The sequence below is a fragment of the Strigops habroptila genome, chromosome 2 (assembly GCF_004027225.2).
Source record: "Strigops habroptila isolate Jane chromosome 2, bStrHab1.2.pri, whole genome shotgun sequence".
Classification (NCBI taxonomy): domain Eukaryota; kingdom Metazoa; phylum Chordata; class Aves; order Psittaciformes; family Psittacidae; genus Strigops; species Strigops habroptila.
This window is the reverse complement of record NC_044278.2, coordinates 100173163-100190217: the sequence shown is the minus strand read 5'-3', so window position 1 is coordinate 100190217 and position 17055 is coordinate 100173163. Positions and strand designations below refer to the sequence as shown.

The following is a 17055-nucleotide window of genomic DNA, read 5'->3' as shown; positions in this document are numbered from 1 at the left end:
TAGCCATGTAACGCCGAGCAATAAAAATAACCAATTTCAGTCTCCTCCCAATAGAGACTTGGACTTCATACACCTTTTAAACTACGTCAAATGAACTTTACTCCAAAATGAGTTGGAAACTTCAATTTTATTTTATATTGCAAAAAACGCACATAAATTATCCTGTCCACATCCATCCAAAAATAATTACATACTATTAAACCATTTTTCAAAGCCATTTTATGAATATGGACAAAGATGTGCTTTCCTTTCTTACACAGGTAACTCAATGAGTTTAAAAACAGTAACAAAAAAACCCCCACACCACACTCCCAAAACGACAAAAAGCAAAAACCAAACAAAAAACACAAAAAAAATCCCACAAAACATGGCCCTTGCCTCTTAATAAATCTCGTGAAAGCTAAATTAAAATAATGAATCTGATGCAAAATACCATGTAAAAAGGATACCATTAATGTAATTTAAAATTAAATCAATATTTTCATAGATTAAGTGACTTAACTGTAACAGTTCAAGGTAATTTTAGTTGCTGTATAGCTACATTAGGATTATCATCTTTAGCTGATGTCAACATTTTTATCAGAAAGAAATAGAATTGAGCAAATAATTATGAAAAAAAAAGTAAGTATTTCACTTAAGGAACATTGTGAAATTCACCAAACTATTCAATTAATACCTTTTGGTCAGTTCTGAAACACACCACAATTTGCTCCTAAATGAATCAAAATGATCTAAAAGATTTGATTTCTTTGGAATTGACACTAACATCTCAAGAGTCCCTTTAATCAAGAAGACAGGGGCTTTTCAGTCCTTTTGGAGTTCATGATTACTACTACCAAGAAATAAAAGAACCCCTTTGCTATCCAACAATCTGTATGCAGAACAGTTATGGTGCAAGATGTCAGAGTCTCCTCTCTAAAACACTTCGAGAAAAATGTAAAAGGTATGTGGTAAATTTGAATAAATGAGATGATCTATAGGTGTGCATGTGGAAAACTTTTTGGGCTGTGTGTGTTTGGGACAACTTTGGTTTCTCTGGTCTGCTCTTGTACTAGTGGAGACACACAAAAGACAAAGCAAAATCCAAACAAAACAACCCCTTTTTAATTCTAAGCAGATAAATGCAAAAGAAAAATTCCAAGGAGAAGCTGCAATAACATTAACAGGTAACAATCCTGTCCTTCCTCAAAAAAAAACCCCAAACCCAAAACATTTCATAATAATGATAGCATTTCTTACTATTATACATAAACACTGGAATGCTGAGTCCCAGTTTAAGATTTCTAAGCATTGTTAAAAGGGACCCATAGCTCAAAATGACATTTCTAAAAAGAAAAGGCAGTGGCCTACCAAGTGGCCTTGTGACCTCTTTCTTTATGGTAATTTTAGACAGGAAAATGTGTAGACAAGAATGTATAATATTTTGTTATTAGCCAGTTCTGATAAACACAATAACTGTATATTATTCACCAACCTTTTGTAATTCAGGGCCTCCTTCTGGCACCCTCAGAGCTGAACCCCTGAGACAGACTGTTTTTGGCAGCAGTCCTGTATTATGTACTATGCACTATGCACTAGGCTACTCAGATACTCAATCTGCTCAGCGAGATGGATTTAGTGTTTGCTGTTTTGGTATATTTTCATCTTCTTCATTCACTAAGCCCGATCCTGCTTCCACTGATGTTTCACTGATCTGCAGAGATGGGCAGACGGACAATTTAGACCCAGAATTTATGACTGTGTAGAAGATGCATTAGATGAGATTTTAATCTGCTAGTTTGCCTTTCAGAAGTTAAACAGGGGAACTTAAACGGGGAAGTTTAGATTGGATATAAGGAAGAAGTTCTTTACAGTGAGGGTGGTGAAGCACTGGAATGGGTTGCCCAAGGAAGTTGTGAATGCTCCATCCCTGGCAGTGTCCAAGGCCAGGTTGGACAGAGCCTTGGGCGACATGGTTTAGTGCGAGGTGTCCCTGCCCATGGCAGGGGGGGTTGGAACTAGATGATCTTAAGGTCCTTTCCAACCCTAACTATTCTGTGATTCTAAGTTTTTTAAAGTTTACCTGTTCATGTACAAAATATTGATACTGAGCAAAGCTAAAATTTATACTGGGCTTCTTCCCGTGTTCTCTGAACTCATCATGGCATCCTGATTTCAGTGTGATGTGTAAGCACAGTGCTGCCTGGTTCACGGACAGCTTTGTGTGAAGAAGCTGACTGATGGGAAGAGGAAATAAAGACAAAAGGGAAAAGAGAAGGGGCTACACTGGGCTCTTATGTTTGCAATCTCTCCTTGCTGGGAGCAGGCTTTGGCCACAGTGCTGTCAGGTGCACAGGAAACAAAGTGGATGGGAAAGCCTGAAGTATTAATTAAATATATTAGAATATATAGCTCTCGCTGTTAAAAACAGGAAGGAAGGAAGTAATTTTACCCTTCATTCCTTATTAGCCTGGTTTTTGCTAGAGTTAGTACAGGCTTTTCCTGGGACAGTGAATTCCTCTACTATCAAGAAACTAGTTCATCTTAAAGGGGAGATTCTGTCGTTCAGGAGCACTTGATCATCTCAGAAGTGCCTGCAAGTGTAGAGTTCTCCTGGGCAAGAAGAGTAATCTCCTCACTGTATGGGCAGAGCAGGGGAAGAACAGAAAGGCAGCCGTCCTGTTCATAGGCAAAAAGTCCACCATAACAGGGTACAGCTAGAAGCAGAGTGCGTCACTTTACCCGACTATTTCACCATGCCTCCATCCCAGTGGGATACTTGTATGAAGTAATGGAAGGAAGAAGAAAAATGTTGCAAAGGTGATGTTGCAGGCTAGCTGCATCTATACTGGAGAGCTAATTTGCTTACATCCTTAATATCAACATTAAGGATACATAGGAAAACAATTCACATGACTAAAGGACACAGTTTGAAAATTGTTTTTGCAACAATGGGAACAAGCAGAGATAGCACTCTTTATGAGGAAGGATGGTCTGGTAGCAAAAGCACAGATTGTGTACAGATTCTGTTCTTGACCATGCTGCAACCATCCAGTATGACTTTAATGAAGTCAATGAAGACCTGATTTCTACAAAGATTTCTGCATCTCTTATCTGCATGAGCTATGCTACTTTTACAAGCACAGTTGTAAATGCAAAGTATAGAGAGAAATCTTCAGCTCCAACTAAGCCAAATAACTGTGTGTCCAAGCATACCATCTCTTTGAGAAAATGAAGTATTGAACATTATGTCTCCATTACTCAAGTCTAGGCTTCTTACTTCATCTCCTTGCACTTCATGGGTCATACAAAGTGGCCTGACGACAGAATGGGCAGAGAGATCTCCAAAGAAACAAATCTTTGCCCAGAGGTTGCATAAGTCTTCTCGGGGCTTTACTATCAACTTTATCAATGGGGGGCAAGGTCAGAGTAAAGCATGATCTGTCTAATCTTCACCTAGGGAAACACACCCTACTAGATAATGGACATAACTGATGCTGTAACCTGTACCATGAACCAATAAATTTATGACTGCATCCAGCAGCAACAGCATGTGAAACTTATTTCAGAGCTAGGTTATATACACTTATCTTCTAATCTCAGATGTAAAATGGAGAATGTGCTTACATATTTCATGGAGAAATAAAGGATCAGCCTAAGGTTTGTACCTACTTTAAGATCCTCAAATTCCAAAAGAGTGCCTAGTAGAAATACAAGATGTTACTTGTCGCCACATTACAGCTTCTTGCTGCATTGGACGTTGGCAGCTATCTGATAAAAGCCTTTGTCACACATGCTCGCTAATGGAATCATCTCTGATCCCTGCTTGTCCAAGGGCAGCAATATTGAACAAGTAGTGCATGAGAAACACAACCATTCTGACTTTCCTTCAGCTGCTCTTACTTTTGAATTTCTCTGGCTTCAAATAATGTCAGAGGGTCAGGCAAGCATCACACTGTCTACAGAGAGATAATGACTACTATAGTCATGGATTACAGTATTTTTAGTTTTACATTTCTAAACAATGTCAGAAGATATCAGACATCTCTGGAACCTCTGACCTACACTCTGAAACACTGTTTATAGCATCAACTAGCATTTCTCAGAAAAAAAAATAAAAATAAATAAACGATATCTTCTAAAAAAAATCAGAAACACCTTTCAGTCATGTGGGTTAAAAGGCAGTGCTTTGCTTCCCATTTTCTGAATCAAGTGGCTTAGCACAAATAAACTATAGTTCCACCAACAGTTTAAGCTACCAGAAGCTGGCATCGATGCTGAAAGAAGAAATTCACCCTGTCTCATCTCCAGCCACTCTGATCCTCTCTTGCACCAACCTACATATGCATGTGGCTGAGGAGTGAAGGAGACTGAGAATCCAGGTTAAAACAAGCCCCAAACCTATAAAATGATTAATTTTAGCCCTGTCAGTTTAATATACTCAAGCTATTTGTGGAACTAAAGCACGAGAAATCAAAACTATGTTCACCAACTGTAACTAAAAACATAAAAGCAGATTTACCACAAATAGAAGAAAAAGTCCACCTTGTTACCAATATATGAAGTTCTATTTCCTCACTGATTCACAGAGTGCATATTGCAGATGTTACTGTGTTACCTGCAAGAGCTAGAGGATGTTTACTGATGGTGTTTTTACACCACTTGGTACTGGACTCATAAGTTCGACCATTAGGGTCTCAAAGTTTCCTCTGCTCAGCGCACTGCCTATCAATGCCAGATTGTAACTTACACGCCATGGGAGGGATTTAGCTCACCCAGCTCTAACCACCTATGCCTCAGCCAGTGACTACTTCAAATATTCAACCAACCAACATCAGCACTTTGGGAGCACAAAGCACTTCAACCAGGTGACTTACATTCAGGCAACTACTTCAGGGTGAGGTGGATCTTGCTGTTAAGTGCTTTTGTCTCTCCATTAATGGAATCTCTATGATGCAGACACAGACTTACAGATGCCAGTATTTGTCAGCTGAAACTTTGCGGTCTGTCTCAGGCACCTGACTTCCTTACCTAAGCTACACATTTCCTTTAGTACCTCACAAATAATGTTTCAGTGAAGCAACTTTTTAGGGAAAAGGGAGATGTGACATGACATATCATTGCCACAAACCCATGATTTTCACTATTATTCTAGCAATACGTTGTAACGAGTTATCTTTTAAAGGCATATAAACAGAACACCTCCTGCGACTAGTTTGCCAAAGAAGCTTTCATTGTACCTTCTAAGCTGTCAGCCTAGTTGGTATCCATGAAAGTGTGCAGCTAACGTCACTGCCTTGTACTGAGAATTGAACAACTGTGTCCTGCATAATTTTCTGCATATTATTCCTGAATTACAGCATCCCTGCTGTTTCTAACATTGGTCTTCTCCACTATATTTGCTAATCTCAGCAAGTTATGGAGTACTTGGTTCTCTAAATGCCTGGGTATATGAGCTCCTTTGAGTGCAGACAGATTAAGTTCTTTTTGACCTCCTGACTCATAAAAAAATTGGAAGAGAACAAAAATGAGCTCATCAAAGCACAATGGGTCTGATTCATCTCTCTGTTACTCCCAAGTTATGTATTATACCAGTAGGGATCATGAGACTTAAATGTATGCAACTTGAATGTGACACAGAAGGAATTAGGCCTTTTGTCATTTGGATCCATTCCCTTTACTGTAATAATTTTGGCATGCCCTTTTTTAAAAAAAATACATGTGAAAGTCTGTATCTTAAGGAATAAGCAGTGAAAATTTGGGTATAGGAGAGGCATGACAGACTTGTGCAGGCTGCATGCCTGGAGACAGACATAACATTATTTGTATTTGACTGAAACAGAGCACATGCACCAAAAGCAGCACTTCGAAGGAAGTAAAATGATCTGCTTTCCTGAATGAAATTTGTGAACACCCAGTTTCAACATTTAACCCTAATTTAAAGCTCTGGCCAATTGAAAAAACAGCCCTTTAATTTCTGAAGTTAATTCTGTGCCTCCATTAGGTTGCTAGACTAGATGGTGTCCTAAGCAACAGTAATACTGTCTGCATTACACTGCTGTTACCACACAATTACAAAAACGTTTGCTGCAATACATGGACTGTACTGATAAAGATTTGTGGAACTGCTACTTATTGTACTAGTATTTCCTGAATTTCAGCAAAAAGAGAAGTACAGGCTTCAGAAAATAAAACCTCCCCAAACTTACTTTCTCTGCCTTCTCTCCCACACACTTCTAGCCAAACAACAGCATTACTGCAACATCACTTCAAAAATATTTACATAGTATTAGTGGGAATGCAGTTAAGCAAGGATAATTGTACATGCCTGAACACTTGGCTGAGGTAAAAAACAAATAAAGTTGGCAAATATCTTTTTAGTGAATTCTACTATCTATTCCAACTAGAGCAAGCAACAAATCAGAACAAATGTTTGTGCTTTTTCAGAAATGGAAAACAGCAAACTTATTTTCTAAGGAAAGGAAATAGCTACTGGAAAGACAATAATGTTTTCAATTACTAAGCCAGTGGAGCCCACCTTCAAATTTCCATTTCAGTTAACAGCAGTAGGCTCATTTAATAAAATACAGAATTTGTGGTGGCTTGTGTATCATTCTTTGGTAGATGAACAGTATGACAGTTTTAAAGATACCTTTAATATAACAGATTTTGCTTTCATCAAAATTGTGTAGATAACTTGAAATAAGCACCTCATCAGGAGAAAGAGAACTGCTAAGCTATTGACTTGATGTGTAATTATTGCTAATAAACTATTGGCTTTGGGATTGGAGGAATGGAGGATGGCAGATGTGATCCCAATATCTGAAAATGGCTCTGAAGCTATTTGTGAAAGAGATGCTAGTAGGACTGATATGCATGGCAGGAAATTACCACACAGTATGCCTAAGAACAGAATAAACACATGGATAGTAACACAGGTTAACAGGAAAATGTAAATATGGCTTTTGGAGGTTGAGTTCTTTGAACGATCATGCAGGTATGGGTGATTTGGCTGACACAATGTACATCCATTTGAAAAAGCTTCCGATGAACTTATCTATCAGACTCAAACTATAGCACCAAGGAGGAACAACAGAAAAGACATCAAGCAATAAAAATGTCTTTTAATTGCTAAAAGTGAAAAAAAAGTTTAGAAATAATTGGTTGTTTCTTTTAAAATAAATATAGTCAAACACACTAAAAAACCCAAAACAAACAAAAAACCAACACCCCCCCACCCCTCCCACCAAAACAGATTCAGGTATTCACTAGTTCCTACAAGATTCAGTCTTTCACAGTACAAGAATAACAGCCAAATTAATAATCCAGCAGCAAATTTACAAGAAGAAATAGGTAGTTTTTCACGTACTCCACAATTAAACTTTGGAACTCACTGCTACAAGATGCTTTGAATATGAGAAGAATAAATGAATACAAAAGATACAACTAGTGGTAAAAAAGACCCTTGGGAGCTATTAATCACAAAACTGCAATATAGTGTCTGGTTTCAATGTGTCTGCACAATAAATACTTCGAGGGAAGCTGAGATAGCTTACTGTCTGCTTACCCTGTTCTTACACTTCTTCCCTGCGCATCTAATGTTGGCCACTGCCAAAGAAAGGATACTGGACTGTGAGTATCTTTGATTCAATCCAGTGCAGCCATGTTTATGTCGTATGATGACCACGGACACTTCTGGCACCCAAGCTATTTAAAACTGAGAGGCAAAACCCATTTGCATTTTGGAATCAAGACACTGATCCTAAAATAGCTTACATTTAGCTATTGAGAAAGTGAATCAAAGCCTTTTCAGAAAATCCTCTGATAGATTTTAGCAGACTTCAAGTGCAATCTACAGCTTTTCACTTTGTGAAGAAAAAAACAAAAACAACCCAACAAAAACCAACCACAAAAAACCCCTCCCAAAATAAATATTGCTATTATTGGTTAGAAATAGGTCTTAACTAAACCTCCAGAGCTGAACACTTCTGCTTATAGAGAACGCTGAGTGGAATCTATCCTGAATTGGGCATAACCAACAGCCAAATTAAAATTTCTAAGAGACCAATTCTAAAGCATTCAGGAAAAAGATGAACTAGTGGCTCTGACGCCTGTAACCCATCACATATACTTCCAGATGAGATGATTTACTCTTTGGAAGTGCCTGTTTCTTTCCATTGACTATGAAGGCAATCCAAGTACCTAGTTCAGATGCAGAAGTCTTCATTAGTGTTGTCTAAAATCAGATTACATGAATCCCACAGCCCTGGAGTCTCATTAACTCAAGACTGACTTACTCTTTATCTGTACCTGTTTTGCAAACCAAACCACTCCATGTACTGCAATATTTGCAGAACAAATTACTTTGAAGAAACACAAGGACAGTTTTAATGATATATAGTAAATTTTGAGATTACTGAACCTGAGAGTCAGAGGATGTCGTAAATACGCTGTAGCTACTTACATCAGTTTTAGGTCGTGCTCCAGTTGACACTGGGTAAGGCAAACAGTCTAGTTCGTGGTAGTCTGCTTTTCTATTTTTCCAAGATCCCTTTCCTTGATGATCTCCATAAAAGCCTGTCTCCACTTGAACAGGGCACTGTAAGAAAATTTTAAAAACCCTGTAAATAAAGGTAAGTCATAAATATTTTTAATGTGAACTGCAAGATAAAAACATTGGAATTTTATCTTTTTAAAGCTTTTTTTCTCTGATGTAAGGTAAACATATGGTCTCAATCTTTTTGTCTTAAAACCACCAGCTGCATAATTTTTACATTTTGCTAAGTCAAGATATTATGCAAAGTGGTTTCCTTAACAGCCAGCATACACCACTGGAGAATTAATAAACAGTGGTACACTTTCCTAAATATGAAGGAACTGAATCACTTCTTCCTTAGAAATTGAAATGGGTTTATTCAAATTGTTTAAAACTATCTTTCTACTTCATTTTAGGTTCATTTTTCTAGCTTAAACAGAGACCCAGCAAATTCCCATTTTCAAATTACAGACTCTGAACTTTCCAAACCCACTTTTCTTTCCTCCCCAAACCTTGCAAGATCTCACTTAACTGCTCCACTCCCACACTATTTTTTTAAAGGATGCATGCCCTAACTCCAGGCCCACATGTAACCCAACCATACTGATGGGTACGGAATGCCAGGAAGAGACCAACTGCACAGCATTCTGCCACATATCCTGGTTTGCCTCAAAATAACAATAAGGTGTGCAAGTAAGGAGCAACCCATGCTGCAATCCAGCATGATCTGTGCTGGAAACAATCAGGGAATCAGGATCATAGGTACACTGCAGAGCAGTCCCAAGCTGTTGGGTACAATCAATCAAAATCAGCCGATTTGCTGGCTGCTCCCCTTCACAAGAGGATGAATTTGCTGCTGGTCTTTAACAGCAACTGCCTAGTTCCCAGTTAGTGTATTTTTAGGGCTGTAAAATTAGGAGGCTTTGAAAAGCTGACAAAAGAATCAGTATGTGGCCCAAAAAAGTTTGAAGATAATATACTACTGACAAAGAATTAACAGAATGTGTAAGTAAGTTGAAGTTTTGTTCAATGAAAATCCTATCTCTAATATAAGATGGGGTAATTATAATCAAACAGGATTTTTCTGTCACTATCCATGAACGATAAAGGACTAAAACCGAAAAACATGATTCTCACTCTTCAGATCTGCTGTTTCTTCTGTACTGAAACTGAGTACTAGACATCAAATGGCAATGAAGCAGACGTTACACAACAGGGAAACACGCTGTTTACAGCAAGTGTTTTATCTCTCTTGTGTCATTTACAAAATACCTCTTTCTATATTGCTATGAAAGACTTTTTTTCATAGTAAAGGTATATGTTTCAGAGGAGCAGCACTGTTAATTGCAGTTTTCCAAATCCAGCAGTTTTGCTGTTAGTCCATTCAGATAGCCCAGTTTTTTTGTTCTTAAATCATGTATTTATAGCGTTGGTGACAGAATGTTTCAGAAAATAATTCAATGACAGGTAATTGTTTTTAATATCTTTTCTGGATCAGCCAGTGCTACTGCCCCATGCCATTTCCCAATAAAAAACTGACTGGCTGTAACTTGCAGTTTACACAGATGTAAAGACAGGCCACCGTCTACCATTAAGTTACTACTTTTTAGAGAACACCTTAAATTTATTCACCAAAATACTGCAAGACCCCCTACTCCCACCCAGTTAGTCCCATAACATTTATTCACCCAGTCTATTTTCATTAGCAAATATTTAGTCTTCTTCCTGTGAAACTTTTGTTCAATTGAGTATTATTAATAAGATACCTGTGCAACAGAAAAATTGAAATATCAACAAAATATCGAAGAGTTACTTCCAGATGAAAAATCAGATGAAAAATCCTTCAGTAGAAAATGACCTGGTTCAACCTAGCGATTATATTACAAAATATATTTCTGAGACACAGCATTCGCCATAAGCAATAAATACTCTGCCATCTGCTAGAAATTGCCTACACCCTTAAGAGACCAATTTTCAGTGCAACAGCTCCAACAAACATGTTGCCACTCATACTTCAGAGACTTTGGGCCTACAAGCTGGCCTTGCGTCTATGAGGACTTCACCCAAAATCCTTTAAAATTACAATTTCTTGCATCAGTTCCAAGTTCATATAATCAAAATAGGATAAAAACATATGAAGAACCCATAAGTGGCTCATCATTTTATAGAAGCCAAATTTACAGTTACTAGTAAACATATGTCTAAGATAGGTCTTCCTCCTATTCAAGTTTCATTAGGAGCGACAAGAATAAAATATTTGATATATGTGGAACAAATTACAAGCTATAATAAGAAATATGGACCAAATCGGATGAATTAATAGAAGATAGATTACTCATACAACTTGTATGAAAACAAGAATTTGTTCATTTTTTCCAGGGCAACTGTCATTTTAAGATTTGCAAAATCTATGTCTTCACAGCAAATGCACAGAGGAATTTAGGAGGACGTATTTCTCTTCTTTGACTATATAAGACTAAGATCAATCTGTCTTGAGGCAAATTATTCTTAAATGTTTAAATTAGGGCAGATGATTCCCTTGTCCTACAAATACCTTTTGTGATCTTTTTGCAGGAGACAGCAAACAGTGTCTCACCCTCAGCTCCGCAACAGATTGTCCCTGACTCTTTCCTTACGCTGATCTTGTTGACAACTTCATGTCTAATGACCTCTCCAGCTCCTGTAGTGATATTGGCTCTCAGAGGTTTAAAAAACATTTCCAGTGTGCCAAATAAGGCCACAATAAGAATGTGGCTGATTCACATTTGCCTGTCCATAGCCAATTAAAATGAAGCAAACTCTCCTGCTTCAGTGTGGGAAGATGTGACCTGACAAAAGGGACTGTAACTGCTCAAGTATCATATTAACAAAAATGGTAATGTTGGCATTGATGTTAGAAGCATCCTTGAAATCTTTTTGGACTGATCCAAACAGACGCAACTATTGGTAAGGGAAATGAGTGTGCCAAGACCAGTGAGACTGGCTTGAAGGTAGGTTTCATCAGCATACTAAGCATGACCAGCTCTATCACTAGCACAAGTTTTTGGTAGGGGTTATGTCCCAGGAAGAAGGCTGCACCTAAAGTCCTGGCCTCTGCACTCAGAAGGTGTCTTGCCAGTAGGCATCAGTAAGAGAAGTGCAAGCTGGTGCAAGTGGATGCTCGTGCTGGCATTCTCTACACAACCACATTTGATGATGTTGTTCTCATGTATCAAAAGACATTTGAAAACATTGCCTATTTAGATTTGTTTTGACGTCTACATGTTACATTCATCATTACATTCATCAAATGCTCCAGTAATGGATTTGAAGTCAAATGCCCAATGATGTTCAAGTCATCATGGAAAAAGAATGATGCCTAGACAAACCATAATTTTGTCTTAGTAGAGAATAGGCACAGCCATAAAATCACAAGTGTTTGGATCACTGGTTACCAAAACCAGATTGCCTCACAACGGGAAGTGATTAAACTCTGATGGCTTGGATTTTACTTTCAAGTAGGAAAGCAGACTATACCGCCACTGTACTTCGACAAGACATTGAGCAGTCTCCTACAAGAAGACAGAACACTGTCAGTTAACAGACAAGTCAGTGATGAGATCAATTCAGTTGGCCAGAGCTGGTTCTGACTTGCTGACATGTACCATAAGAAAGAACTGAGAGACAGTCACAGCCACTCTGTAGAATATGAAGATGCATACTGCAAAGCACACCACCTCGATGCAAGTTTCTGAATATCACACCTTGGGAAACATGAACATCTACGCTGTGATCCACACAGATATTTACTTAAAAGAGTTTACTTTTACAAAATAAAGCAGCATTGAAACAGCAGCGACAGCAAAAGCATTCAAACAAGCTCACCTTCCAGGAAATTTCAAGCTAGCATTAACATTCAGGCTGCAAAGCCAAACGACTTATCTTAAGAACTGACTTTAATCATAGCCTAAAGCAGAGAACAAACACTCCTACTTTTCACACTGTTCTCTCTCCAGTTACCTGTTTCTATAAAAAAACTTGCTCATTCAAAAGTTACTAAAACAATATCACTGCTCCTTAATCCCATTTACCCTCAAAATAAAAGCTTAGGAAACTGTATTATCAACTGATGACACACAAAATACTCTAAACTGAAGGAATGCTCTAAATCAAATACCCAGATAAAGTAAAGAAACAAAAATATAAGTTGACCTCTTAATGAAGATAGTGTTTCTCTTGCTGTTATGTCCTTAAATAAACATAACAAGTATAAATAGGCTAGCAGTGAAACTTTAAATGAACAATATTCTATCCTGAAAAACTATCAAATGAACCAAAAAAGGTGCTTAATGATTTTAAGCCATATTGACAGAAATTTTCATTCTATGACATTTCCGGTTATTTGGCCTTTAGCTGTCTAATGAAATCAGGTATTTTGTTCTTAATGGGAGAAAACTAACCTACTTCACCCTTGAACCTGAGCTCCTCAGCCTATTCAGAAACGCCACCAGATCTGAAAACCATGGCTGGATGAACTTCTGATAACTAAACATTATAAAATGTATCACACGACACACACATTCTTACCCGTTGCTTGTGCCTTTTGGTAGAAGGAGTACTGGAGGGAGAAGACCTAGCACTCAGAGCTTCTTCAATATCCAAGTTTAACTGTTCCAGTTTCTTCATAAGACATGACATAGAGTCTGGCCATTCAGATCCTTTTTCTGGTTGGATCTAAAAGAAATCAAACATATGTGAAGTCTTAAAGCATTCAAGTTTTTTATAACTTAAAGGCTCTCATTTTCCTTCCAGCCGTCAAGGAAAAAAGCTGACCAGTTCTTTCCCTGTCCTTGAGTAACTTTTCTCCATTTAGAAAGCTTCAATTATCACTCCAATCCTGATGACACATTCATAGCTGTTCTTCACACTCACATGATCATACTCCACTTCTGTATATTTGAATGGCTTTCTAACACTTCATCTTGGGTGAACCACTGCCAGCTCAAGCTAAGCACAACCAAGACCAAAACCAAAGTAACTAATGTCTCTTCCTTAAGCCACTTCTATTTTAGCATCTCTCCACTGATTGCTTGTTGTCAGTAAGAATCAGAACACTGACGGTCATCACATGCACTGCATTTTATTCCTTACTATAATTCCTGACTTGGTCAAGTCTTACAGCTTTCTTCTGCCCACCTGTTAGGAACACTTCATTGGTCTCAAACACTTTCTGTTTTCATGGATGCATGTTCCCCTTTTACCTGAAACGCTTCAGGTAAAAGAAAATATTAATCCATTGTAGTGTAATTGCCAAAAATACTTGTTTCTTAGTTTCCTCAAAGTCATTTTCCCTTAAGCATTTTTCCATGGGAGTCCCTGTGCATGCTGCCGCATTATGCCTCATGTTCCTTATTAAATCACTTCTGCTGATCCACAAGAAAAATACAGCCACACTGACCTCCGTGTCATCACAGACAGCTACCACTCCTCAGATTAGTCTCTGTCCTGAAGCTACTTCACTTCTTTCATTTTTCTTACTTTCACAAACAATATGTATCTTTGCACAGAGGATAATTTCATAGCAAGCAATTCTAACAGACTGAGCATATGAACAGTAATACTGCATTGTCATCCTGGCAAAATCCTAAGAGCATCATAACAACACTACACAATACCTAGGGGACCTAGATGAATATTGTTATTATTCCTACCTGATAAATATTTATGGTGATTTGTTTCCTTATAAGAGTTTTGCAAGAGGGACAGAGAGAGAACTGTAATTTGCTCACTACTGTAGAAAAAAGCTTTAGGAATAAAATCCAGGAAGCTAACTCCAGTATTACACTGACATATATTATTATTAATGGAATTGCTCATTTTCACCACAGTAACTAAGGCCCCAGATCATGAGACACATACTCCCTTCAGAGGGGCTAGTACTATCTTTGTAGAGGCTGTTTTGAAGCACATGAAATTAAACATCCTTAGTTCTCCAAATCTTTATTTGGAATTGCCCAAATTTTTACAATCTCTAAGTATTACTCCTGAAATGCTATTAAAAGTGCTAAGCTGTATTTGAACTCTGTAGCTACAAAAATTATTCAAAGAGACACTTTGATTGCTTCTCATTGTCTTTCCAACTATTTTAAAGTAACATATAGGATGTCCACAGAAAGCGAGTATCACGACTCTTCATGTTGAATCTGAGTGAGATGATCTAACACAACAATTGTGCATTTTGAGTTTTTTGAGTTTTAGCCAGCGTCAACAACACTCACTTGCAAACAAAGTAAAGATTCTACATTTTCCTGTACTTAAGCTTCTTCATGTACTGATTCTCCCAGTACTAAAGAATGCTCAAAAAACCTCAAGGACAAAACACGCAAACCAACCCCAACTCCAGCACTAATCCATGTAGAAAGTCTATAAAAATCTAATATGAAGGTTCTATTTCTCAACACAGTTAAACTGTAGTTTAAGAAAAAACAACCGTTAAGAACATTCTTTCTTACTTACCAGTGGTAAATAATTCTGAGGAAACACCACAGGAAAATGAGTAAAATCACAGAATCACAGAATGGTTTGGGTTGGAAAGGACCTTAATATCCTCTAGCTCCAACCCCCTCTGTTATGGGCATACTAGACCATGTCACCCAAAACTCCATCCAACCTGGCCTTGAACACTGCCAGTGATGGAGCATTTACCACTTCTTTGGCCAACCCATTCCAGTGCCTCATCACCCTCACAGTAAAGAACTTCTTCCTTATATCTAATCTAAACTTCCCCTGTTTGAACCCGTTACCCCTTGTCCTACCACTACAGTCCCTAAGGAAGAGTCCCTCTCCAGCATCCCTGTAGGCCTCCTTCAGATACTGGAAGGCTGCTATGAGGTCTCCACGCAGCCTTCTCTTCTCCAGGCTGAACAGCCCCAACTTTCTCAGGCTGTCTTCATACAGGAGGTGCTCCAGCCCCCTTATCATCCTCATGGCCCTCCTCTGGACTTGCTCCAACAGTTCCATGTCCTTCTTACGTTGAGGACACGAGAACTGTGCACAATACTCCACGAGAGCAGAGTACAGGGGCAGGATCATGTCCTTCGACCTGCTGGTCACACTTCTTTTGATGCAGCCCCTGCAGGATATGGTTGGCTTTTGGGCTGCGAGCAAAACGTATTTGATTACTGTGAACCGTGCAAAAATTGTACTTGCCAGGTGACAAACACTGAAGTCTAGATTTCTGAGTTCAATAAAAAGTAGGAGTGACTTACACAAATGCACACAGTCTACTGTCTGTCCCAAAATGGATGTATTTAGAGGGCTGGAGAGGTGTCTCTAATTTAGCATTTTCCATAGAAAATACAAAGATGAAAATTCATGAAAACATTAAGAAAGATTTCAAAATATTTCTAAGACACTCCAAATACATGTAACAATACACACGATACTGTGCTACAATAAAAAAAATATAGCATTGACTTTGCCTTGATCCCAACAAATATTCACCTACTAGAACAATACTTCCAGCATTCACTAATACTTTGCAATACATCTGTAGGAGCCAAACCCCCTTATTTTTATAAATTTCTTGTTTTACTGTAACAGATCTCAAACTACAGTAATTTCTTAAAAATGCAAGTCCTAAGGATCTTCCCCTAACTATAACTCTCGCAGCTTTGTCCATTCAGTTCTGTCTTTTTTCATTCAGTAAAACTCCATATTGTATCTGTTAAGGGAATGAGGAAAAAGATGGGTTTTCATTATCTTCAAGATAAAGCTAAATGGGCCTAGTTAACAAATGCCATTCACTAACTGGAAATTTGGCACAAAAGCACTATTTAGAACAAATGCTGATTGGCTCTGTATTTCAAAGGTTGCCTGAAATTCCCACTGAACAGCAAAAACATGATGCTACTTACATTCAAAAATATATGGCCTGCACAGTAGGACATCTAACCAGTGAATAACTTCTGCCTAATCCATTCATGAAGAACACGGCTCCCCAGTGTTCAGCCCTAGTAACTAGGTTGGACACTATCAAAATTTCAAAGTGCTCAGAAGAGCTGAGTGCATCCTTCCATAGCAACTGCAGAGACAGTAGGGTGAGAGCATCTTTGGAAGCTTTTGTGTCTTGCCCTTCAGGAGGAAAAAAAACCAAACCAAAATCTCAATTATCTAAGAATAATGGTCTGCTTTATTCATTGTTTTTTGCTTAAAAAGGTGTACAGGGAGAACACTCCTTTTCAAATACTCTCAAGGTCTCCTTTATTGGACTTGTAATCATTCAGCATGCACAGGAATGCCGTTATCTTTTGAAGAACCTGAAAAATATAGAGACAGAGTGCTTTACAGGAATATTTTCTGTATGTTACCTTGAATTATAGAATCATAGAATCATTTAGGTTGGAAAAGACCTTTAAGATCACCGAATCCAATCATAAACCTCACACTGCCAAGTCCACCACTAAACCATGTCTCTGAGTGCCACATCTACACATCTTTTAAATACCTCCAGCAATGTGGACTTCCCCACTTCCCTGGGTAGCCTGTTCTAGTGCTTGATA

The 17055-nt window shown here is 38.1% G+C and overlaps 1 protein-coding gene across 1 annotated transcript in view; it reads right to left on the bottom strand.

Moving 5' to 3' along the window:
* Positions 1 to 17055, bottom strand: part of STARD13 (StAR related lipid transfer domain containing 13) — a 249435-nt gene that overhangs the window by 206262 nt on the left and 26118 nt on the right. The window contains exons 2-3 of the mRNA XM_030475577.1: positions 13082 to 13228; positions 8444 to 8578 (exon numbers count right to left, since the gene is read on the bottom strand). Coding sequence (XP_030331437.1) covers positions 8444 to 8578; positions 13082 to 13228 — 282 coding nt within the window. The remainder of the gene's footprint in view (positions 1 to 8443; positions 8579 to 13081; positions 13229 to 17055) is intronic.